Source organism: Ascidiella aspersa, chromosome 3 (assembly GCF_963924565.1).
Source record: "Ascidiella aspersa chromosome 3, kaAscAspe10.2, whole genome shotgun sequence".
In the NCBI taxonomy this organism is placed as follows: domain Eukaryota; kingdom Metazoa; phylum Chordata; class Ascidiacea; order Phlebobranchia; family Ascidiidae; genus Ascidiella; species Ascidiella aspersa.
Window position 1 is genome coordinate 34,355,865 of NC_139449.1, and position 27,035 is coordinate 34,382,899.

General features: G+C 34.1%; 3 protein-coding genes and 1 pseudogene across 4 annotated transcripts in view; all 4 read right to left on the reverse strand.

Annotated features, from left to right (window-relative positions):
- LOC146162651 (stromal interaction molecule homolog) overlaps positions 1-692 on the reverse strand; it is a 30,451-nt gene extending 29,759 nt beyond the window's left edge. The window contains exon 1 of the mRNA XM_083385347.1: positions 461-692. Within this exon, the coding sequence (XP_083241473.1) occupies positions 461-632 (172 nt within the window). The 5' untranslated portion in view covers positions 633-692. The remainder of the gene's footprint in view (positions 1-460) is intronic.
- A 2,200-nt stretch (positions 693-2,892) lies between these two features.
- On the reverse strand, positions 2,893-11,938 carry LOC146162653 (protein FAM47E-like). The gene is made up of 11 exons (XM_083384306.1): positions 11,523-11,938; positions 10,801-10,954; positions 9,994-10,061; positions 9,355-9,508; positions 8,221-8,339; positions 7,446-7,517; positions 6,497-6,626; positions 5,620-5,724; positions 5,283-5,417; positions 3,784-3,992; positions 2,893-3,249 (listed from the first exon to the last, which is right to left on the reverse strand). Exons 1-11 carry the CDS (start codon positions 11,591-11,593, stop codon positions 3,057-3,059), a joined length of 1,410 nt encoding a protein of 469 aa, XP_083240432.1. The 5' UTR covers positions 11,594-11,938; the 3' UTR covers positions 2,893-3,056.
- A 106-nt stretch (positions 11,939-12,044) lies between these two features.
- On the reverse strand, positions 12,045-14,805 carry LOC146162654 (coelenterazine h 2-monooxygenase-like). Its single transcript, XM_083385264.1, has 3 exons — positions 14,721-14,805; positions 13,510-13,737; positions 12,045-12,979 (listed from the first exon to the last, which is right to left on the reverse strand). The coding sequence occupies exons 1-3, from the start codon at positions 14,803-14,805 to the stop codon at positions 12,735-12,737; spliced, it is 558 nt and encodes a 185-aa protein (XP_083241390.1). The 3' UTR covers positions 12,045-12,734.
- Positions 14,806-16,837: 2,032 nt separating this feature from the next.
- On the reverse strand, positions 16,838-22,700 carry LOC146162655 (uncharacterized; annotated as a pseudogene). Its single transcript, XR_014494686.1, has 5 exons — positions 22,452-22,700; positions 21,242-21,467; positions 19,889-20,060; positions 18,693-18,866; positions 16,838-17,547 (listed from the first exon to the last, which is right to left on the reverse strand). The product of XR_014494686.1 is annotated as an uncharacterized LOC146162655 (transcript).
- Between the last annotated feature and the right edge of the window lie 4,335 nt (positions 22,701-27,035).

Here is a 27,035-nt window from a genome sequence, read left to right on the forward strand (position 1 = left end):
TGAAGGACAACACAATTCATTCCACACCCCTGTATTCAGCAACCTATACAGCTAAAATACCTAAATAATACAGGGTTGGGATTTTGTGAGTGCTATTTGCTCGGGACGAGCGCCGGTAGACACCAACTCTCCCAACCTGTTTTATATCGCACCCACTAGATTACATTTGCACAATTATGTTCATCGCTCCAGACTAAAAGTGGATTATTGCAACAATACACTTTCTTTAAAAACAAGTATATGGCTAAAAATTCCTTTGCATTTTAATAGTCAAATAAATAATCAAGGCAGGTCGTACTTAGACTATTTATGTATACCGAACAAAATAGAATGGCAGGTTGAATTATCGGAAAAAAATTTGGTGGTAATTTGCAGACAAAGTTTAAATTTTATTGGACAGGGTGCCTGTCGATTTTAACTGCATAGCAAACATGTAATATAAGTTACACAACACACATACTTGTGAAGTCCATGTCGTGAAAATTGAGAATAACATCGTCTGAGCCATCTGCTATAGCAGCACTCAATTGCGCGAATATTATGCATAGAACATTTGGAAACTGTACGGCAAATATTGTGATCAGAGCCAGGCGCATTTGGGTCGCTGAGAAATGCCTGCGTTTTTTCAGCATTGTTGGCCAATTCAACAGTTTTTACTTGACACTCCTGATACTGGATTAAAGCAGATTCATTGCTAGATCTATGAGAAACAAAATGAATAAACATTATATATATAATTATATAAAACATTAAAAAACTTTTACAGATTATTCTCTATATGATCACTTAGAGGTACTGGCTTACACTGTAGTTTTAAAATGAATAATATTTGTTTAAATTTTACTCACAACACAAGGTAAATTAAATGCAGTATTGAGAAAATAAATATTTGATCACCCAGCTACTACTATATATATTACCGACCTATTCCAGGAGTGTTTTTAGTATGGTATGTCACTTTTTATGTTCAAGAATCCAAAATTTAATGGTTGGTAAGGTTTTAGCTTGGTTGGGTTAAGTATATCAAAAGGTAATAAATGAAAAAGATCTAACGTTTGGTTTTTGGCAACAATAGCGTGATAAAATAATAAAGAGACTTGAATATTTTTGAAATAAATCACTTAATGGACACAGTTTTTTCCAAAATAAAAATCCACACCTTGGTACTGTGATTTATGAAGTTATTAGACTTCCTTGTGTGTGCATTTTATGAGTCATGACAGTTATTATGAAACCCATATATGCAAAGTTTGCAAACTGTGTGCACTTAAAAGGAGATTTCCTTTAGTAAAATAAAAACAATAAAACAGATTTGCAAAAATAAAAATGCGCTGGTCTAGAATCCTACCACTTTTTTACAGCAACGAAATGAGTAGTCAAAATTGCAATTGCAAGAAAGAAATATATATGGAAGAATAAATGTAATAATAATACCTAACCCACACAAAACTAAATGCTAAGTCACATCATAACCCAAATAAATGCAAAATAAACCCCGGACAAAAATGTGGCAGGATTGTGGACCAGTGGCATAAAGTTACTATTGTTCAATAAAAAAAGAATATTTAAAAAAAAAAGGAAAAAAACTTTAGCTTTCTACTAAATAGTATCACGCTGTTTAATTGATGGTAGAATCCAATTTTAAAACTAACTTGAAAAAGAAAGGTTTTTTTTTCTGTCTACCTTTAAACCTGTACCTAACAAAATGGTGAAATAACATATTAAACCAGTCCTCTAACCTGGCCAGTTTGAAACTAAAGGACAATAAATACTTTCGTTTCAAGGCCTTGTTTCATTTGTGACGACTTGTATGACCCGAAACCCCAAAAAAACATTAGAGAACGAAAAAATCGCGACTAACCCTTCCCCAGATTTCGGGTCAGCTGTGAAACTATAAATAAACAAATCGCAAACCTCACACAGACTGAAAGCAGCCACCAAGCCTTTATTAATTACGGTAAAAACCAATCGTTGTGAATATACGGCTTAAGCGACGTAGCACTTCCCACGTATTTTCTTGCACTAATCTTGAACTTTTATTGTTTTTTTTTGTTTCCGTTCTTCTTGCTTAAACAAAAGGTCATGGCTTAAGTTTTTCCGGTAATTACAACACCAAACTTTCCTGCGTGTCCACTTACAGATGTACGAATAAAAAGTTTTTGCTTGCGGTCAAATAGCCGAAAAAATTACATTTTACTTGCAGCAAATTTTCTGCTATTATGGAAAATACTATTAGCACATACATAATGATTAATTGCCCAGACCAATTTTTCAAAAGATTAAAAAAGCCGGTAAGAGATTATAACGCCCAATATTGCAAAGCGAATTAGTTTGGTGTTAGCACTCTTAGGCCTACAATTTGTTCTTCACTTGCAAGTTGCAACTGTGGTGGCAGTGGCCATGAACTTAGGGTGCTGTTCTACATAAATTAATCACGACGCCGTGGTTCAGGAAAGCAAATTGCCTTTCTTACAAGGTGAATGTAGTCTATGGACAATAAATATATTATCACCTTGCTAATACTGTAGAAACTTCTATTCAATGTTTTTTATTATCGCACCACACTTTTGGTGGTATGGTTTTATTTTAAGGGGTATCATCGTATCAGCATATTTAATTGGTAATAGATTGATATCCAATGTTTCTTTTTGGGCAATGATGGTAAAGAAAATAGTTACCAAAAAGTCATTAATATTTGTAAAATAAATCATTAAAAGACGTACTGGTTTTCCTAACATAAAAAAATCACACCTTGGCACTGTACTTCCCAAGCCATTCGCTAAAATAGACTTGTGCATTTTAGCTGTGCGCAGTCCATGAGTCATGACAAAAATTATGAAACTGATGTAAGCAAATCTCAAAAGCTAATCACTAAGCTTTGAAAAACGCAAATAAAAGACACAAAAGACGCAAAATCTTTTACTGATCTAAAAACAAAACAATCCAAAATAATAGCAAAGACACCATAGGCCTAAACACAAAAAGACGGGCAATGATAAACTGCAGTTCAGAAAAAATAATTTTTATCGTGTTTTTTTTTTCAACTTGCGGGAACGCTATCTAAAACTGTTGGCGGAGAGCATTGACCGTGTGGTTATGCCTGAGCGAATTCGGGTCGCCGAGCGGGAATTGCCGCGATCTGATTGGTTGGTTGGGTGGGCTTCGTTTTTTTCGTCTTCGATGTCCTGCAGAACCGACACCTTGTTCATGAATTCCGGTTTGCGACGGTCGTTTCTCTCCAGAAAGTCGCTGAAATTAAAAGTAAAAACCGTTATTAACCGCTAAACAGCAAGGCTATGTTTTTATAAGAAAAAAAAAAACGCGAAATTCAAAACAAATATAAACAAAAGATAGAATCACACTGGAAAACAGGACTAAGTTTAATATTAGCAAAATATTAAAAGGATTACCCAGTTAAACAGAAAAGCACAAAGAGAATGCTTATGAGATTCGCTGTGGAGGTTGTTCCACAACAAATATAGGAGAAACTAAAAGTTCCCTTACCAGGAAACTTGAACATATGCGTGATGTCCGCCACGAAAGGGCATCACGGTCAGCTCTGTCAGAGCATGCGGTTGAACTTCGCGATAAATTGTAAAATTCTAGACTGCGAGCCGCACTACAAAAGTGCTGAACGGAAACTTTTAAATATTATGATAAGATTTAGTTCGTGACCTCTACACACGTTTATCTTATAGTGGTTCCGCCTATCCATAGCCATTGCGTATTGACGGCCAAAGTCCCTCAGCATTTTTTTTTCTTTTTTTGAAAACGTGGCCTTACCGGAACGCTCTAGCGCCATGTAGCGGCGCGAGCTGCGAGTCCATCTCGTCGCTTTTCTGCTTGGACTCGGACATCTCGCGTTTGGCAATCTCGTCGGGGTCTTCGAGGGGCTCGTTTTCGCCCCTGGTCTTCCAGGAAGCGGGGTCGAGGTACCAGGCGCCGTACTTCACCTTCACCCAGCTCGGTTCGTACCCGGGGACGTCCCGGTGCTGAGAAGAAAAGCGATTGTTTTTGGAAAATTACAAATTTAAAAAGAAAAAAGAAAAGATATAACAAACACTAAAAAAAATGACAAGGAGTCTTTTGTATTCTGATTTATACTAAAATGGAACAATAGCGCGTCATCGCTTACGCGGGTAGGGGAATTCCCGCACCTGGGATTGGATGCTTAAATTTTTTATGTTTTTAACCTAACGTGTTTGTTTGAAATTTATATAAATTCCGACTTCAAAAGAATTTCGATATTTTTTATAACCTAATTTTGACCACAATTGGATGGGAGTACCGCGATTATAAAGTCAAGAATTGAAATTTATAATAAAATTTTCACAAATAATCAAACTTTAATACAAACTTGCAGTTTGTTGCTTATGCTACTAAGAACAAAAAATATTGACAAGCATCATTTTATATATATGGCTGAATTACAAGTTAAATGCCTTGATGAAGATTACCTGGATACGTCATAAAAACGTTGGCAAGTTGAACAAAAAATATATGTCGGATTGTCCGACAAATAATTCAATATTTGATACAATGCCTGGCAGTAAGAATATATTTAATGTTGGAATAAACTGCTGAAATACTTCGAACTTAAATCCCGTTCATTTACTTTTTTTTAGCACACAGATAACTTTTTCAAAAATAAAATCAAGTTTCATTTTTAAGCAACATTTTGGACACAAGCATCCTTTTGTGAGACGGCCAGCAATTATATAGTTATCCCACTCAAGAATCACGGTTTTGATGCAAACTTAGGACTGATATGCTTATTTTAAAATTGAATTCATTTTAGAAATTTGAAGCGCTATGGGTTGCAAGTTACTCTGAAAACCCCAAAACTAGATTAAAATCCCAACCAAGGTAACGCAAATTGCATTTGGAATAAACAACTCGAGATCGTGATATTGTGTTTACGTATAGAGCAAGGGCTACTGTAAAAAATTATTTTCCTTTTCAATTACTCACTGATACCAGGGTGGGTAACTTTTGCGCGCCGAACTATAATTCTAAAGAACGAACCCCTTGTAACTGCGTCGAACCGCACATAAAAAAATCAAAAGACTTAGAAACAACCCTGTCTATATAACTCAAATTCTGAAGAACTTTTTTTTGGCGATAATTTCTTTTTTTTAAATGAATTTTAAAGGTTTCATGTGGGAGTTTTTATTTCATTGCTCATTTCAAACGAAGGCCCATAGGTTGAGAAACACTGTTATAGAGTACACACCGCGAATAACAGTCAAGACAGTTTACTTCTATAGGTTTTCATCACTCACCGAAACCAAGGTGGGTACAGCCGAGGGTGGGTGACTTTTCCGCGCCGAACCCCTTGGGGAAATACCCGCTGAAACCCTCAGCTCCGATGGCACGTTGGACAGCTCCACCACGTGGATGGGAACCGACAGGGCCGGCTGCAAAATAGAAATCAAATACAGACTTAAATAGAAATCAAATACAGACTTAAATAGAAATCAAATACAGACTTAATTAGAAATAAAATGCAGACTTAAATGGAAATCAAATACAGAACAAGCAAGCAAAGCAGGTTTTCCGGGCGCCATCTTAAAAACAAACAAAAAAAATAAAATCGCGGCGCCAGTCTCAGTTTTCTACCTTTGTCTCATAACCGCTGGCGAACAAACTCATGATGGTCGATTCTTCCACGTTGTTGCTATCGCCACCAAGGTGAGTTACCCAGTCGCAAAATTCATTCGTGACCTTTAAAAAGAAAGAGATTTTAAGAACCAAGCCACGGATTCTTCGATCATCTAAAGCAGCGGTTTCCAAACTTTTCTCAAAAATTTTGCCTGGTTGACCCATTGCAATTTTTTGTTGTTGATATTTTGCGGAAATTCAAGGGACAGTTGACCCATGTTTATTGTAGTACACTATAGTGCAGACACGATTCTTTTAAATGTAACAACTTTCTAAATCTAACTAATGCGAACGATTCGCTGATAGCAGGTAGTACAGCATAACAGATGCTTTATAAAGTCACAAGAGACATCATAACACGATATATGAATAATAAATCACAACTAAAGACAATATTGATGACAGATAATGTTTAAAACATAGACTAATGTTTAAGAACTATCGCTAAAGCCTAATGTTGAAAACCTTAAAGACTTCTTATTGCGTACCCTCTGAAACTGCTGTACCGACCCCAGTTTGGGAACCGCTGATTTAAAGGAAGTCTTGCACAACTTCACGAAACGTGAGTTCAAAAATTCTTTCATTTATAAGTTCTGAAGATAAATATATTTGAACACAATAAGGAGCATCATCACAAATTTGTGTTTTATCGCTCTAAATTCCACTTGAATGTTTACACTGATGATGGCATGGGGTATTGCCGTAACGTTCGTATACATCGAAATGTCCTTTGTTTAATATCATATAGCTTTGATATCTTTATAGAAATTGCTAAGTTAATAATTGTTTCGCATTTCGTTTTTAAGGTGTATAGTTTGGAATAGGTGGTTTGAACCTTTTTAATGTGTTCATCTTGGGAAGGTGAAGTAGGTCGTTTCTTCAAACCCCTCTTGTCGTCCTTCTGGCCTCCGTCTTTGCGCAGAATCCACTTGTACGGGTTTCTCTGCTTGGCGTCATCTGGAAACCTGGGTTGACCAAAAAAAAGTAGAGGTCAAGATTTTATTGTGACTGTAAAAAAAAATAATAAGGAAAACAGGATAATATCATTCAATAGACAGAACTTAAGATTCCTTAGATTAAAAAACCAAATATGCTGTTTTGTTTCCCCGTATTGTGTTTATTTATAACTGGTGCTAAGTTAAGAAAACATAGTCGTTATTTTCTTCGCAACTGATTTTTAAATAACTATTTTCTATAAAATATTTTACGTAGAAAAGTGGTAAAATTTTGAACAGAACTGGTAAACTTTGAACATTGCAAACCACAGTTACCAATTTCGCCTTACATCATCTATATACCTGGCGAACGATGGCAGCTTGTTCAAATTATTTAATCGGTCAATACAATTACTTATATGTTAAATAGAAAAGACCTGAAGTCTTTTTAAACGAATAAAAAAACGTTTTATTTCGAATAGCTTATATATGTAAAAAAAAAAACTGAGGAAAATTAAAAAAGAAAGAATTCACTATTTTATGTTGCATTGATTATTTAAACGTTCAACGGCCAATCGTAAGATTTTAGATTCAAATATTGTGGACAAATGTGAAAAAACACATTTAACGATTATGTATACAACTATAATATATTTCCCATTTTTGTTTGGATAATTCGAACGCAAATAATATGGCTTGTACAATCAATGATACATTTCTGAATTGCAAACTCGATAATTGAAATATCACCTACAAGAAAACGGCAAATATTTTTAGTTAAGTGTTGAAACACTTATCCTAAATAAATTTTGGTTAGTGTATTTTAAATAGAGCAAATTATTGATTAACCTTTTCTCTTCCTCATTTTCATTTTCATCTTCTTCTGGTTCCTCCTCAAGAGTTTCTTCTCCAGTATGGCTCCTGAAAAAAAAAGGAATTTAATGCAAAATGAGATTACCGCTCTTTTGTTTTCTTTTTAGCTAGAATAAAATCGCATGTAAAGATTCCAAGAATACTCAGCTTCTGAAAGGAAACAAAAGGTTCAATGCAAATTGAGACTTGCACTTTATTGTTATAAAAATCTTCTTAGCTAGAATATAACTGTATGCAGAGTGTTTTCAGGGAAAATACGTCGGGAGACATCGAAAGATTAGATAAAAATACCAATTTTTAGTCAAGTGTCAGAATTAGCGTTTTATCATTTAAGAACTTTTTGTAACTAGGCATAAAAATTGCTGTTTTCTATAGCGAAACTTTTTTTTTTTTTTACTTTTTTTCTATGAGTTGCAGTCTTTTTTTTTTTCAAAGCTGCTGGGCATACCTAACATTTCACACAACACATGGATCATAGCTTTATTTAAATAATTTTAAGGCAAACTGTATGTATATACCTGTATTTAATAGATAACATACATACTTCAAATTGGGGTCTTATTCTTAGCTTTTAATTTCGAAACCAATATGATGTAATTACAATTCCAAAACAATAAAATTGAAACGTTTCAAGGTTTTTTATTGTAGGTTTTTAAGCCATACATTGCTCACTAACATTTTGTTAAACAGTCAAAACCTACCTCAATACTGCAATTGATTCATTAGAAAAAACTTGAAAAGTTATTACTACCTCATTCCACTCCCTTCTGTTGTTGTTTTGCGTTCCATTTCCAAATAACCAGAACCCTCTTCACTTTCGAGGTCAGGGTTCATTGCCGGGTCAAGGAGGTCAACAATTTCTTCGAATAACTGCAAGAAAGATACTTTTTTTTTAATTTTTTTTTACATCAGTATTAAAACTAGGTATGCTACCTACAAATAAGCTAATTTTTTGGATGTTCGATATTTGACATCATACCCGATATGATCCAATACTAAATGACCTTATTTCATGCTCAAATCAGCAAATTAGATGGAATTGAAATGCTCAAAAGTAATTCTTTATAATTATTAGGAGATTTAGTTACCTTGAGTTGTTAACCTATTAATTTTGATAAAATTATTTGTTTGACAAAAAATTAATTTGGAATTGGATTATCACTAAAACCAACTTAATATAGCATGAGTACCAGGGCTGCGGAGTCGGTTAAAAACAACCCAAGTCCGACTCCCGAGTCCGACTTCCAAGTCCGACTCCGGCCATATGTAAGATTTTGTCGAGTCCCGAGTCCAGCTCGGACTCTACAGCCAGTATTTTACCCATTTACGCAACTAAATTAAGGTAGATTTTCTCCAATCCACTCATATTGGTGTCATTGATCCACCCGCATTACATGGTTTAAAAATATTTCATATTTGCTATTACACTTTTACAGCCTACATTTTGCTGTCTTAACAGTTTTAAAATGTGATACAGCGCATGCACTCGTTGGACTCGGGACTCAGGTAGTTTTACACGGTCTTACTCGAGTCCCGAGTCCGACTCCGCAGCCCTGGCGAGTACTGATACTACACGCCTTGGCATTAGATTTCATCCTATTATTATAGGACATCCCTAATAAATAAATATTTTGGAAAATGATTTTAACTGACTCTGTAATGCTTTATAAAAATATGACAATTTTGGTAATAGTTTCATTTAATAAATTTGGGCATCAAGTAAAGTGTTCTGGAGCAATTAGCCTAAAAAATAAAAAAATATTGACACCCGAACTTCAAATTTTTTTATCTTTATGAGAATAATATTTTTTCCCGAAAAAAAATTGAAGGGTGAAAATTTCGTTTAGCAGGTAACATAAAAAAGATAAAAATAAAACCAGCATACCTCTGGCGGCATTCCTTCTTCTAGGTGGGGGTAGAGAGCGAGTGGGTGTTGTGTCAACCCGAACTCGACCTCATTTATGTGATCGGTTCGCTTTTCCTGGAGAGGCAAGCACTTACTGTAGCAGGTTTGAGACTTTGTAAGAACAGGCCCTGGCCTGAAAATAAAAAAGAATTATTGTGACTAAAGTAGCACAGCTAAATACTCAGTTGTATAGTTTTATTCAATTTTTTTTCATTTTGTAATTTTATTGAAAATATAAATTTTTTAGTCATGTTTTTTTCCTTTTATTTTTTTTTGGGGGGGGCATGTTTATTTCACTTGCTCAATAATAGCTTGGGATGTTGACAGATTTTTTTCATATTCTTCAAGATAAAGCTACAACAAAAGCTGCTTGCTTTTGTACATTTAGGGCATAATTTAAAAAAACATATTTTTAGCCTTATAGTTTAGTTTATACCTAATAATATTTTACAACATGGATTTAAACAACTTTTAAAAAAATGTGTAATGTCTTATAAGTGATGGTAGGATAAGCATATGATACAAACTGATATGTTTGTAACATAGTAAATATAAATGTAGCTTGTTATATTGGCACTAAAATATTAAAGGTATTTGCAGTCTAAAATTAAAATTTACCGTTTAACTTTTTGACTGGACAGGGAGTCTTTACTGTGGCTTATGACTGGAGATATTCCTTTTTGTCCCTGCAAATCAAATGTTATGTATGACCAGGCCACGTAATAAGTTCATTTAACATCAAAGATGGTAATTATTAAGTACTTTTATATTACTTGTTCTAATAAACTTAAAAGCTGCTCACATATACCACAAGCTATGTATAAAATGCAATAAACTGACACATTATTTTAGGAAATCAAATCTAGCTGATAAAGCAGAATACAGACTGAGTTAAGAGTAATAGGTGAACTGTGTTGCTGATAGGTAGATATGATTTTTTTATTTGGAACGTCAAAAAAGAGAAAATCAACAAAATTAAAATGCTTTATAATATTTGGCACTCCCAGGAGAGAGCGGAAGACAGTATGTTTCATTGAGTCAGCTGTCTCCTTTCATTAAGTCAGCTGGTCTCCTAACACAGAACTTTTTGAAATGCTTTTGTGTTTGTAATAAGCTTGACTGGGCACAACAGGTTACGACTTTTGCACACCCACACTTTACATCAGGTATTGACTCCCTTCTTAAATTGTATTGTGTTGCAATATAATTAGTAATGATGTTACACCATGAAAAAAAGGGTTTTTATAAATTGTACTGCAAATTATTTAGTAATTTTTGAAAATAATCAAAAGTGCACTTTGAGAGATAATATTTTTTTACTTGTTAACCTTGCCGAGTAGTAAGGGTAATGGTCAGATTAAAATTTTAGTGTCAAGTTTTTACTTTTTAAATGCTTTTGTGTTTGTGAGAAACATTAAAGCAAACCTCAAAAATATATTTTCCTTCCATATCGGGAGGCAGGCCATCTCGAAAATCATCTTGACCAGGCTGAAGAAATGTCCAATTACGTCCAATTAAACTCTCTGAAAAAACACCTTTCTTCTTCTTTAAGTACTTTGTTCGGAGACGTTCTTTGTACCTGTTAAACAAAATAAGGTGAAACACTTGAAAAACTTGAAACACTAAACCAGGAATTCTAAAAAAAAATTTTATTGAAGATGCTATGAGTTGAAAAAGGGGCGCTGGTCTAGAATCCCACCACATTTTTCACAGCAACAAAATCTGTTGTCAAAATTGAAATTGCAAGGAGGTAATAAATATGGGATAATAAATATAATAATAATACTTGACTCATCCAAATGCTAACTCTCTCCCTAACCCAAATATTGCTAGCAATAAAACCCCCAGGACAAAAATGTGGTAGGATTCTCAAGCAGTGCCAAAAAAAGTTGTAAACAAATTTTACATCCCAGACTGCTGCAATTTTTAGAAAATAACAATTTAAAATCTGCACATTTATTTCAACAAATAAGAAATAGCTAATTTGGATGCTTTACAATCACTAATAAAAAAAGGACAATGGTAAGAATGTACGAAAAAAAGGGCTGTATTTTATTGAAAAGTAAATTATAAAGTGTGAACTAAATTACAACAATTTTACGCAAAACATTACACACTTATAAACGTTTTATTAAAATGCTACTCACCAAGGTTGTTGTCGAATGACTTTGTTGGTTTCATTTGGTATTACAAGTAAATCATATTTATGTTGGGCCATGTTTTTCCAGTTATTTGCTAAAAAGTGTTTTGTTTACAACTTTTGTGTAAGTACCGGGAACAAAACTATCCTAAACTGCTAAATACGTAAAAGGACGAACAGCGCAAAACGAAATTATTTATTGCAATTTTAGTAAAAATATATTAATTTTAGCACATCTATGTCAAAAGAAATTAAAAAATAACATATTTATCTAACTTGTTTGTGAAAATTAAAAACTTATTCGACGAAAAATAAACTTTGCAGTACTGGATTTTAAAAATAAATGGTCGCAGTTGCTAACAACAACTTTCAGTGGTAATCGCATTTAAGAATTTATATCTTCAACCAACGACATAGAAACAAAAAAAAGTTTCTATAAAACGAACGGGGAACATACTAAGAAACATGTCCATGTTAAAATAATCAACAAAAAAAAATAATTCAAGGGCATTTACAAATACACATAAATAACGATTATGAAAGATCCCGGAAAGGCAAAACAGAGACATTTTCTGCCTTTTTAGTAGTTTTACAAAGTTAAAAATATATATAATACTCATTGGGCATTGGGTCTTGTCTTAAATGAATACTTTCGCAACTTAAACGGTTTATAAAAGGGTCAAGCAACCATTTTACTTTGCCTGATGGTTGTTACGAGCATGTTTATAGGGTGAGCCATAGTTTTGGAAGGCTAAAAAAAAGTCGAAGCAAGGGCAACGTACCGCAAAAAATGTTTTGTTGTATAACGCTATTCAGGGGTTTCGCTTTGATTTCCGAATACAATCATAGGTTTCTTCCATCTCTAGCAAGATCACTTGGATCCACTAATTGTTTTCGAGCAAAGGCTAATGATTTGTCACTAGATCATACGACCAAGTAAACAAGACGCGTTAAAGAGCAAACAATTGCTACACAGAATAAGCACAGTCATGTACCTCTTTATATGTCGTCGGTCCGACTGACAAACGATCGAACAACAAACTAACATCAGTCGCGATATATGAAAAACTGTATCGCAAAACTAATTTGCAGAATAAGTTGACAAAAAGTATATTTCATGTTGTAATGGGACTGGTTACATATGTTTTACTCATAAAGTAGGGCCTCTGTTTATGTTAAAATGACTTCATTTGATGTCAAATAAACGCGACACTTTAGTTTAAAGAAATACTCTGGCAGCGAGAAAGTCTCGAACTGCTTTTCCAATCAGTTCTGGGCAATCTTCTTGTATGAAATGCTTCCCTTGGCATTCGACTCTTTGTACGTTGGGCCAGTCTTTCACTTCATCGTCCATTTTCTTGGCTAAAAAACCTGGACTGGCATGTATGTATAACTTGGGAAGGTCGGTGGACTGAGAAAGCCACTTGTTGTACTCAGTCATCAGCTTCACGATATTTTCTGGGCCTGTTATAAAACACATGCATTAAAGTGGCAGGTAAATTTGAATTATAAATGAGGTTAACATTTTATTTCGATTTTTTTTTAACATTGTTGTGCAAAGATTACCTATAATATTTAAAATCGTTTGTTGAATGACCAGACTGGTTAGAACATTAGTCCCGAAGTAGCCTAAGTATAAATAGGATTACCAAGAATTCACACAACTAAATCTTTGCAATAAGTATGAGCTCCGACCCGATATTACCGGACACCCCTAACCCGGGGCAAACTATAAAATTTGCGCCCCCTCCTTAATGTTTAATCACATTTTCTATTACATTAACACAATATACCTTACTTTATACGGAAAATCAATTCAAATTTTAACAGAACATTGTATTTAAAGAAAAAACGTTATACAAATTTTGTAGGCCACATTTTGGCGCCCTGTACCTTGGCGCCCGGGGACATATGTACCTTACCGCACCCCTTAGGTACGCCTCAATGTTTTAATTCAGCTACAATTTCGGCAATTGTTAAGCACGCTTGAAAACCTACTTTATTTGTCAAGTTTACGGAGTCCAACCACTTCTCAAGGTGCTTATAGTGATCCTGGAAGGTGTACATGGATCCAGGAATCTTGGAAGATCTTCCCATTCCCACCAGGTCCGGAGCCAGGCATCTTCCGAGATCGGCCACGTGCGGAATCACGTTCCTCCACAGATAGGAGGAAGTCGGGTTGCCGTGGAGAAAAACGATCGTCCTTTTCGATAACAAAGGACCTAATAAATTAAAACAAAATTTGAATAATTAGGTTATTTTCATAACATAAAAGTTTCGAGACTTTAGAACTTAAGCTTGTATCTGTATACTTAGTTATGACCCTACAACAGGGGTCGTCAATCCGCCGGGGTTAATTATTTGCCAACGACATATTTCCTTAATGAAGATGAAGTAGGCTTATACAGTGGATGCTTTTCAAAATTAAAGTTTGATGGAATGTGATGGAAAATAGAAATTAAATATATAAATATACGGCAGCTTATTAGGGTTCATTGCAGTTTTTATTGCATAAATGTATTTGTATTTCCTTCGTTTTATGATGTAATTAAGTTAAAAAAGTTCAACAAAAAAAATTTATATCCGCGATCGCAAATCCTATAACAGTTACCCGGCCCTTTATGAAAAAAGGAGGGCAGGGGTATAATGACCCCTGTCCTACACCACACCCATGTAGCCCCGATTGGGGTTTTAACAACATTTTCGCGAAAACATATATTTGATGAAAACCCAAGACTCGTAGTAACACCTTTCAATCGTTGTGTGTTAACGTTTTAAATACCAAGATGTTGTTGATTTAAAGAATAATTTATTATAACATTTTAAAGAATAGCATAGTGATTGATTACAACTGCCAAAAATAATAAAAAAATCCAAGAAAAAATTCTTCACCTATATCCTACGAGTATTAAACTGGCATAAAGTGTGTTATCAATCATCTTTTACGTACCTATGTTCCTCGTTAAATGGGACAAAGTGTCTGTCAGGTGCTACATGAAAAATCCAAGAATGGTCGAAAAAACAAAATTTGGCGAAGCATTTAGTAGCTCTTTTTTATTTGTAGCGTTATAAAAGAGGTGCAGTTGCAATGTCATACGATGTTAAACATCTGTATGTAACACAATACAAGGCTGATTAAAGGAAATACCAGTTTATAAGTGCTTAACGAATGTTGTAAATTAAACAGATTTTTTTGCAATCTCACCCGACTCGTAATAGCTCATTTCCGCATCATAAATACCAATCTTCTTGTGCTTTGAGAAGAAAGCTGCATCAGTTTTGGAGGCCATTTTTATAAACTAAACTCGATCCTGCAAAAAGCTTGTCTTTTGTCAAATTCACAGATGACGGTTTGCAAGCAAATAGGTTTTTGCAGCTTTGCTGAGCGACGACATGCTATGTAAGCACTACTAAACAAATCGTTGCACATTGTATGTACATCAGGTTTTGATTGCAGGCCGTGGTCGAAATGAGTGGCAATACAGCGCAAGAAAATATAGAAGATTAACAACAGCTGAACACAACTTATTAAACAGTTCTTTATTGTTAAAATACCAGTAAAAACAATTAGATTATTAGAAAGACGAAAATCAGCATGCCGACAATTTTTTGGCAAATGTAGTTTGCCTAGCAAAGTAGTGATTGGACTGCACTTTCCCGACTGCCGAGCGTCATTTAAATCCAAAATCAATCTTGTCCATAAATTTTTTAGGTGGACGTTCAGAATTGGTAATCGAATTTTGTTCACAAGTTAATTTAAATCTTTTTGTTCTATTGTTGAGATGACTTAAGTCAATGATATACTTCAGTTCACTTAAGTAACAGGTTTTAAACGACTAGACTTTATTTTGACCAAATTATTTTGGCTTGAATAAAGTCTTTCAAAAAAATGTCTTGGCTTAAACTTAAATGTTTTCATTTTATAAGGTTTAGTAGGCCTACAATGTGGTTAATTTTACCTTAATCTATGCTTGTAAAACAGTTAGCACGCTAATGTTACGTTTTTGTTTACCAATCAAAATAAGAATTTAAAAAAACATGCATGCTTGCATAGTTTAAAAAAATTCCGAAATATTTTTTTCTTGATTGTTAACGGTCTCTTTTTGTAAGAAATCAATCAAGTTCGACATGATGTCAGCAAACCGACGCAACCACAGGTTAAATGCAGCTCAAGCTTTTTCAAAGAAGCAGATTAACTATCAAAGTCACTCTTCGGATAACTATTCTTTATTTATTTATTACTGACAAGAAGCCGTACTCCGCTGCTCAACTAAACCTTTTTTAAGTTGACAGCAAACTAATTTCGGTCATTGTTGCTCATACTTAGTTGTCGCTGCGTCCGAAGATATGTTTGCTAACCATTGTAAGTTTGTTATGCCATAGCCTTACCAGTTACCAAACGCTGCACTGCAAAGTGCGTGTAGGGCATAACATCAACCAGCTCTAATAGCTGAAAACTTTGTGCCTCATGAAGTTTGTTTTGGAGATCAAAACGAACGCAGTGATCGGCAAACTTTTTTTGTCGTGGCCCAAATTACTCTTCAAGAGATATTGAAGGCTCACTACGTAAAACGAAAAACCGTTTTTTTTTTTTTTCGTTCTATAATTTTTTTTGGACATATAGGGTCTTTTTTTTGGGGGGGGAAACGTCATTTTACTAAATATGGACGTCATTTTTTAAATATGGCGCACAACTACACGACAACTAAGGGATCCATATGGTGGTAAGAAACAGAACAAAAAAAAAACACAATTTTAATGGGACGGAAGTAGGTCTATTCAACAAAAAATACCGTCTTTTCATTTATAGGTTGTAAATTTACAGGTTGGGACCTCTTCTAAAATAAATGCTTGCTGTGTATATCTGTCTATGATAAAACATGCACACCAAAAAACACATTTCTTTATAATTGATTTATGAACAATATCTAGAGATGATAGTTCCTAATGATTGACAGCAATCCAACGCTACCGTACCTACCATTACCTAACCACACACCTATTTGCAAATGATTGACTAACGACCCTCTTAAATGATTGCAAATTTATTAAATGTAATTCTAGTTCAAATTACAATATCATTTTGGACAAATACTCTTTAAAAAAAAAAATCTAGTTTTTCACGTCGGAAATGAGGGTCTTTGACACTTAATGCCAGGACTGTCAAAATTGTTTCTTTTGACTCCTTAAAAAGTCGGATTGACCGCACGTAGCGAACAAAATTTCACTACAAATCTTTTTCTAGTTTTAGTAGTTTATTAAAGATGCATAGAGTGAGAAAAGCGAAGAAATACGATAAATGCCATACGCAGCGATAGGAATTACTCTAGCCAGAATAAACATTTTCATTGCTTTAAACTTTATTCGCCAAAAAGCGATATGTAATCTATAACAAAGCAGCAAAATTAAAACAAATAATTAGAAATAACATATGTTTGCACGATAAAAACATACCGGCCGACTAACTCATCGCAAAACTATTTACGCTTTTCTGTTAAATTAAAAAATGTTGTTTCAATGAGGAACGATGAAATTAATAACTACAACTTCAATGCAAATTATAAAAAAAATGTCGAGAAAACTAAATATGAAATCAAGAATTTACAAACAGCTTTCCAATTTCTTGTTGCCCTTTCGCTATGAAGCTTGTTTTTATTTTAGTTATTTATTTTTCGTGCCAAGATGGATAGAATAAACGAACTTTTGTAGACATGAATAAAAAACAGAATAAAAAAAAATAAATATTGGCAGCTTTACCAAATTAACAATCTTTTCCTATTGACACGACTACTTGTGGACTTTGTCGACCAGAAATTGCTCGATAGTCTTCCCGACTTGTTCGGGCGAGTCCTCCTGCAAGAAGTGGAGTCCAGGCACCTCGGCGCTCTCAAGGTTCGGCCAGCTTCGAATCTGATCTTTGATGAAGGAGGAGAAGAATCCCGGATCTGCTCCGATGTGGAGTTTGGGAAGATCCGATGAGCGCGACAGCCAGCGGTTGTAGTCGTCAGTCAGCTTTATGACGTCATCCGGACCTGGTTTGGATTGTGTGAAATACGAAGACACGAGTTAATTCTTGGACAACAAGATAATTCAAAGGTACACTATGCAGCACTGATCTGTAATGTGGCTTTATGATGAATGTCAAGGTGAGATAGAAGTAAATCGGCATCATCTTAAAAAAGCGTGAAATTTAAGACTTATACAACGAGATAATTCTAAGGCAGGTGCTACGCAACCCGTGTGCCGTGACGTCACCGGAAGTGTGTTACTTGCGTTTTTTTAGCGTATTAGGTGACCATGGCCCCTCCCCAACATGTATTTTTTGCTTATGTTAACTACGCGAATGCAAATTTATTTAGCGCTTTCATAGAATGTCTAAGCCCATTTCTACTAAATCACTTTAACCCAACGGCGCTGTGCATTGCACCTTAGAAAATAAAGGTCTCGGCAAAACAATATAAAGGAGTTTTTTTCGCTTTGCGAGAATCGATAACATCTTAGTTATGTAGCAAACTGCGTGGCGTTCTTCAGGTTACTTTATGACGTCATCTCTAAAAAAATATCAAAGTCCCCCCAAACAAAGACCCTAGATCCGCGTCGGCGTATCGAAACTTTTTTTTTTCGATGATGTGTTGCTCGACCTATTTGGCTGGAAAATTCGAACGACGGACAGTTTAAAAACCTCTGCCAAAACAAAGGTTTAGTCAATCGAATTGCGAAATAACTCAACTACAAAGTGCCTGTCAATTCATGAGCTGAAATAAAGTTACGCAGTTGTATATACTTGTGTATACGCGTTTCAGTGTGGTAAAAAACGAAATAAATTTAAAGCAATAGGTTTTTGGCGGACAAAAAAGAGGTTGGAAAACAGTGACCCGTATGGCAGAATGCTGGCGCGACTTGGCGAATATGTCGACAAAAGAGAAGAAATTGGTGGAAAACGATTTTTTTCATTTTTTGGCAGACATGTGAACCCCGCGACTTTTTGTTAACTATTTACTTGTTAATCACCTTGTTTGTCGCCTAAACATGGCAAGGTTGATACATTACTTAGGGGAACAAAGCATTTAACTTTGGGGGTGTGTCCAACAAAATAAAGAATTTAGGCTAAAAATGCTTGTCACCAGAAGGCTGGCAAGGTTATGACATTAACTTTCTAAAACTTCAAACCCCTTACCATCTGGTTTGATTGGAATCTGGCGAGGCCAGGTAAGAGTTGGTCTCCTATCCTCTCCAGCATCTTTGAATGGCTCCAAGTAAACTTCCATCTCCTCGTCACTCAACTGACGCAGGATGCTGGCAGGAAGAATATTCTGGACAAACAGGTTCTTCTGGAGGATCATGTCGTCACCTGGACGCAGTAAAGAGCTGTTTTGGTAAGGACATCAAACACAGGGCTGCCACCAGTCTCGGATAACTATATTTTTTTAGTTTTTTGGTTTATAGATTAGAATTAAGATTAGATCATTTCCGTTTTTTTCCAAATTAGATTATAATTAGATGATTTTTATTTTCTCAAATTACATTAGAATTACGGAATTCTTGAAACCAGAATTTGAACTGGAATTATTTACAATAAATTATACTTGAATCGCAATTTAGTCTTATGATAATGAAAATGGTAAATGATTATATGTAGACTGTAAATGTCACTAACAAGTTGTTCCGACTGAAGAGTATTAATTTGAATTCTTTGTTACAGACTAAAAATGCCGTTGGACGAAGTAGCATTTTTAGTAAAATCAGAATTTGATTTGAACTGGAATTAGAGCACACAAGCAATTTACAAATTAGATAAGAATTAGAATAAGCCGCATTTTGCTATGATTCATTACATTAGAAAACTAAAAGTATCCAGCTGTCCACGTCTAATAAATTGGATTACTGAACATATTCTGAATATAATTTTAAAATATAACAGCACAAATACCATGGTCAACACAATAACAAAAGGTTAAACAATTATTTTACTTTGGCACTTTCTAAACACATTACTGCAAGCTAAAAATATAAAAATTCAATGCCATTTAATAACTTTTGGAAACACAGGGTTTTATTTTCAAATCACAAATTAATTCAAAGACTTTTACAGATTGAAAGACTTGGTGGAACCTTGTATAGAGACATAGTAGAAAGCCAAGACACTGGTGCAGTACTTTATATACAAAAAGTATTGAGTAAATCCGGATGTATTTCCAATAGGTCAATATTTTGGTTAAAAAATAAATTGCCCTACTTATAAATGTAAATAAAAAATTCCATTTCAAATACATCCTAAATACGGCGGACAAAAAAAAAAGTCCCGTTCTTAATTAACCTCAACCCAGGGTATGACCAAATAATTGAAAACTAAATGCAAAAAGAGTAACATACCAGCAGGGGATCGCATCGCTTGAAAAATCTTGCGTCCAGCTTCGAGGAATTGCTCCCAGGTCATGGGTGTGACGAGGGCTTCCATGAAAGTGATGGAACTCACCCTGTTACGATGCATGTTGGCCCAGTGGAAACCCAGTGCAGAGCCCCAATCGTGGATCACAAGGTCAACCTGGGAAAATAATAAATCCCATGTATACTAGTAACTGGAAGGTACATATACACAGTGTGTATTCTGCGACCAAGCCTTTCTGGAGCTTTAATGGCCTTTGATAAATGATAAAGCACACATTATATCTGGGTTGCTTTTATGTAAGTAATGATTAGCGGTACATTGCATCAAATATACCAAAAACAAGGTAAGTCAAAAAGGACCCTATGACAGTGATATTTACAACCCCTTCAAAGCATACTAGGCTAGAATTCCTTTGGTAAGAAGTCTGTGCTTGCATTGCTGCTATACCTCCTTAATGCCTGTCACCTGAAGATTTATTATTATTCATTAAGCTCAACAGTATGACAGCCTACTCCAAAATACGGGTAATGAATGTAAAGTGAGACATGTTATAAATCCGTCTAATATGGTTGTATGTATGAACAGGATACAGCAGGCAATGGTGCTATGGTTGTTTCTTAACCAGCTTCCGCTGAGCCTGTGTAGCTCAGTTGGTAGAGTGAAAGTCCTGGTATGACCGTAGGTCGTGAGTTCGAACCTTACCAAAGGATAGTTGATTTCCAAGCCTGACTTGCTTGCACGAAATTCCTGATTGGGCCGACTGATTACGGTGTGCCTTATTAAAAGCATCTGCTGTTCCATTTGGAAGTATGTATCATTTTGAACATTTTAAACAACTCTTTTTAACTTTATGATGTTGACTTCTTTATTTATACAAATGTTACCTACTTCCATATGCGCTTTGATACTCCTGCTGTGTTAAAGTAATACCTCCGAATATTATGCATTAAAGTTCTACCTACATTTAACAAAATGGTGTCTACAGAAAATGAAAGACAGTGAACTTTGCAATACACAGTTTATTGCTCCTAGAGTATAATATTATGATTGTAATCAGGATTCACTGTTAAACGACAAGTTGTATTCCAATGTTGATCTTTTTATTCCTTCCAATCCTACTTTGACCAGATGAGGCACGATTGTGCGAAAGCTTGTCAACATAATAACACAATTTTTATACAATTTCAAGGCAATCTCCACTATGCATATACAAAAAAATTTTTTAAGTGCAAACAGAAACTTTTGCACAGTGGTTAACACTCAAATCATAAACATTTTACTTAAACCAATATGTAGATGCATCAATTTAAAATGAATATTGACAACCGAAAACCTACTTTACTTGTCAAGTTTACGGAATCCCCATCCACTTCTCAAGGTACTTGTAGTGATCCTGGAAGGTGTACATGGATCCAGGAATCTTGGAAGATCTTCCCATTCCCACCAGGTCCGGCGCCAAGCATCTTCCGACAGTCTCAACATGGGGAATCACATTCCTCCATAAATAGGAAGATGTTGGGTTGCCATGGTGAAAAACAATTGCTTTGTCGGCTTTAGAAACACCTAAAAACAAAAGAAAGTGGGATGATTAATAAATTGCTGATTGAAAAGTTTTTAATTTAGGAAATGAATTATTGATGTATTTCTATATTAGCAAATTAAACTTCTATTTAATGAAGTGAAGAACACAGAATAATTAGTAGATGTAAATTTAGTGGTTTGCTGCAAAATATGCAGAATTTTATAAATCTTTCAGTGTTGAACAAATTTGAGTCAACCTCTTGACTAAAGCGTACTTAAGTTATTGTTTTTTAATAATAAGTTAATTTTTTTTCTTTTGGGAGGGGGGGACTTGAACTGATATAATTCGTAGGAAAAACTGATGTAATTTTAATAGTTTTTGAGTTATATTATTCTTAGCTTTGTAAAAGTGTTTAGCATTTGCTTTGTGAATCATTGGCACAAAATAAATGACCTAGTTTAACATTGATATACTGATACAAATGACTTGACTTACACTAAACATGGTATAGCAAATACTTGAAAACTAGTTATTTACAAAAATTCGACTAAAGTTACCTTACACAAAATAAGGTTTGGCGACTTGTTAAAAACACCAAGACCATTGTTTGATTTAATTCACGAGCCTATGGAAAGTGGTTCGCGTTAAATTAAACAGGATGGTATTTGTAATTGAGTTTAAAATGAAAACCACGTTGAAAAGGTCATATGTCAAACATAGGGGTAACACTAATTTACGGAATGATGAATGGTCGGAATGGTCGGAACGCTCACAGTATTATTATTAAATATAATAACACTTGACCACCTTCACCCAAGCGCTAACCCCCACCCTAACCCAAATATTGTGCGTTGGTTTAATAATTGTTTTAACGGGGTAACACTTAAATTAGTGAGCGTTCCGACCATTCATCATTCCGTAAATTAGTATTAACCAAACATAGTAAACTCCACTATAACAATTAGTAGGTGTAAAACAATTTAAAACAAGGTTTAATAAATTGATTCTGTACACTGCCAACTTACCAGAGTCATAATAACTCATTTGAGCATCGAAAACTTCGATTTTCTTGTGTTTGGAGAAAAAGGAAACCGGCCTTGTGTGAGAATCGCATTTTACGTGATCCAATATGCGACGCATTCGCACAGCAGCCTTTGAAATTGCTACATTCATGTTTTCACGTTCCTTAATCTTGCAAAATGCAAGCTAGGTGACGATTAATTAAATTATTAATTTATTCTGCAAAACTTTTTTATTTACATTTTCGAAATGCTTCGCCGATCGCTGTCGCGCATGACTCAGCATAAAATACGTTGTTTATCATTTGTTAACGAGTAACATACATTAATATAATTACTTCACGTATTTCATAACTTAAAATGCAAACTTATTGTCGTTGTTTCATCTCGAAATGCCTTGTTTAACTGTGGTCAGTTTTTTATTTAAATGTTTCTCTTAACAAAGTAATCGTTAATTAAAATTAAATATATTATTTAATCTCAGTTATTAAAACTATAGTGTAAACAATATTGTGGTTTGCGGCTACAAAATAAACTTGTAAAAATATTGAGAATTTGTGGTTTTGAAACTCACTGAATTTTTTTTTAGAAAAAATGGAAAATATAGTTTGTTTATTTTTTTGCTCTTAGAATCGTACATTTTCGTCCGGTGGTTTGTTTTAATATTACTAACATTATTTTATCTTACTAATATTATTTGTATTATGGGTCAAGTATTATTATTATATTTATTTATTTCTGACAATTTCACTTTCCACAAATTGTTTTTGTTACTGTAAAAAAAAGTGGTTGGATTCTAGACGAGCGCTCTCTAAACTTAATTTATTCTACTTACAGAGTTTGCAGAAATTCAATTTAACCCTAACTTGTTCCTGTTAAAAGAAATCAATCAAATTTCAAGTTTTACATTTAATAAAGTTATTCTAAATATTTGATTTATACAACTTTGATTTTTAATAATATAATTTTAAATCAAATACAAACAAATAAAATAAAGTAACAGAAGTTCAGTAAGAAATTAATCAATTCTCTACATAATTTTACACTTTTTAGTTTCTGCTTTTGATTTGCATATTCTCAAATTGTTTTCAGTTTTTTCAATCAATTTCTTCTTTTCTTCTTCGCTTGGATAATCCTCGGCTTTCTTTTTTGCTTCCAGAGCTCGCTCGACATATTTCACCGCATCAATGATCCGCAAGGTTTTCGAACACACAAAACCGAGGTTGTTTAAACAAGTTGCGTAAACTAGATGCTTGGAAGCTTCGAGGCCGAAAGTTTTTTCGAGTGAAGAAATTGCTTTTTTCAAACTTCGCTCTTGACTTTCCAGATCGCCGATTAAATATTCGCTATATTCGATGGAATGCAAACACCAAGCCAAGTTTAAAACCCGAAACTTTTCGCCGATGTTTTGCTTCTGTTCGATCTTCAGCTGCAGGTCACGCATCAGTGGAAGCACGTGATCGCGCACAATGGGCTTCATTGTGACGTCACTTTTAATCATCTGTTCATTTGTCTCCATCAACTCCCGAGCACAAAACATAATTCCCTCAACTGCTTTCTTCGGATTCTTGTAATTTGCGGAAATAATTGAAGATATTTGCAAAAATAAAACCGATTCCAAACATTTCTCCTCTTCTCTCAGTTTGATTCCAAGTTCTCGAAATTCTTCCGCTGTTCGTTCCACTTGACCTTGGAGGAGCTGATGAAGGTCACCTGCGACTCGATTTGCTTCTTCATACTTTTCTTTTTGCACCAAGGTCACATATTGTTGGACAAGGTCATGAGCAGATTCATCTCCATCTGATTTTCAGAAAAATGACAAAATGATTTATTTTTCCAAATTAACTGATTGTTTTTCAAAAAACATAAGGATTTACCTTAAAAATATATATATAATAAAGATATACATTTCTAAACAACTGTAAAGAATAAAAGTTTATCTTTAGGTGGACCTAATTAATTTGGATCAGTATTTCCTAAAAATTTAATCACATCTTAACAAAATTTGACTCAATGACATTTTCTGCAAAAATCAAAACTCGCGTTTTTTGGCAAAAAATCAAAAACCTTTTATTTTTAAATCTTTATTTACCACAAAGTGTTTCCAATTATAATAAAAATATTTTTTTAATTAATATGGGGAACATTTAAAGCAAACCAATTTAACAATAATTGTAAGTTTGTTTAGCTTAAAATAAAAAACTTCTACCATCCAAGAAGTTATATTTGCACTAAAAATCACGACATTTTTTATTAAATAAAGAAAATCTGAAACATACCTAATTTTCTTCACTTTAAAGGGTACCAATATTTATTGAAACGATTTCGTGAAGTTGAAAAATATTGCTCACCCACATATTTGAACCAAACGCCATTTTTTAAGCTACATTTTTTTTCACATGTTTAAAACTTATTTTGGTGCTAACGTACACTAACCTAAATGATACAATTTTAGGTTTAATATAAATACAGACATATTTACCTAACAATGAAACTCGAAACTATATTTGCTTTTTTTCCGCAATAGTTTGAATTTCAAATCAACCATCTGAAAATTATAAAAATACTTTTCCATGATAGATATATCTCACCTTCCGGAAATGAGTGCAATGTAGTTGAAGTTGAGGCGGCATCATCAATCGCAGTGCTACTTTGTGCCACAAGCGGAAGAGATGAACTAGATGTGACGTCATCGGTTGAAGAGGATGGAAAAATAGAACTCCCAGTTGCTGGAGATAAAATAAGTAATATGATTGTTATCTTTATAAAATGAAAATCTGGTTTAAAACTCTGTGGTGCACAGGTTACAAAAAATCAATGTACTACTTAATATACCTCACCTTCCAGAAATGAATGCAATGACATTGAAGTTGATGGCTCATCTTGAAGCACAAAAGTAACTGCTTTCTGTGACGATGAAGTTGTGGCGGCATCATCAATCGCAGTGCTACTTTGTGCCACAAGCAGAGGAGATGAACTAGATGTGACGTCATCGGTTGAAGAGGATGGAAAAATAGAACCATCAGTTGCTGGAGAAAAAACATAAACATGATTGTTAGCTTTAAAAAATGAAAATCTGGTTTAAAACTCTGTGATGCACAGGTTGCAAAAAAATCAATGTACTACTTGATATACCTCACCTTGCTGAAATGCAGTTGGAGTTGATGGCTCATCTTGAAGCACAAAAGTAACTGCTTTCTGTGACGATGAAGTTGAGGCGCCATCATTAATCGCAGTGCTACTTTGTGCCACAAGCGGAGAAGATGAAAAAATAGAACCACCAGTTGCTGGAGATAAAATAAGTAACATGGTTATAAGCATGTTTAAATGAAGAACTTGTTGTATATTTTATTTTATGCTACATAATTGTATAGGTTGACAATTTTAAATGTAAATCGGTATGGTGTTTTTTTATTTGTATATATATATACACTGAAAACTTTTTTGTAAAAGTATGAACAACGATATACACATTTGCTGATCTTTGACCTGGCCCTTCTATGTAGTCAAACTGACCAACGATTATCTTAAACATTAGTACATGTAATTTCGTAGGAGGAATTACTAAAATCAGTGGGCCTATCAGTTATTTCCATACAAGCAAGGCAAGGATGGAAGAAATTTATGTATATTAACTGAATTGGATATAATTTTACTATTTCATATAGTGCCAATTTTGAAACTATGACGCCACATATATAACGTCTTTTAGAAATGCAAGTTAGCTTACAGGCAAAACACAGCCCAATATGAAAATTGACGATGTCGTAAATGTGCTGTATAAAAATGACTATGACTTTGAAAAATGCTATGGGACTTTACTTAGAATTTATATGCAGTATGTGTTATAATTTTGCATATCTAAAGTGTCAGTTAACTTGGTTTCTTGTCGCTAATATACTATTTAATTTTACAGTTTAATCCTATATTAAAAAAATAAACAATATACCATCACAACTTATGTTAATCTAATTTAAATAAATATTAATAACGCTCAAAGTAATAAAATAAAACGTTATACCTTCCTTGTTTGTAAAAAAAAATATGTAATGTGACTATTGGGTGCGTATTTCTTTTACCAAAAATCAATATATCGGTAACCAAATTCAGCATTAGTTTTAAACTTAAAAGCACACAATACCTGAAACAAAGTTTCTCACAAAGTTTGATAACTGTGTCTGAGATGAAGGAGGTCTTTGCTTCTGCTTTAGAAGAAGGGTAGCAATTGTTTTATTCTCTTTTTTCACCAGGTTTTCATCAATGGAGATGTCCAGCATTTTTTTGGCTATAAAGTCAAAGATGTCAATAAAACGTTTTTTTTTTAAGATTTTGAATTTTCTGACAAAATTGTATCCAATAGTCTTATCCAGTGGGGTAAATCACTGGGGAATGATGTGTAACTTGAAATGATAGAGAATGTCGGTAAATGTTAGGTAAAATATGTACAAATCTCTTTTTGTATGACAGCAAATATATTTACTTAAAATACCTTTAGATTTCAGACACTGCTTATTAATTCAGCATTTTGTTTTTATGTGTCTACTAAATTTAATCAATATAACAAAAATACATTTTGACCATTTTATTAGC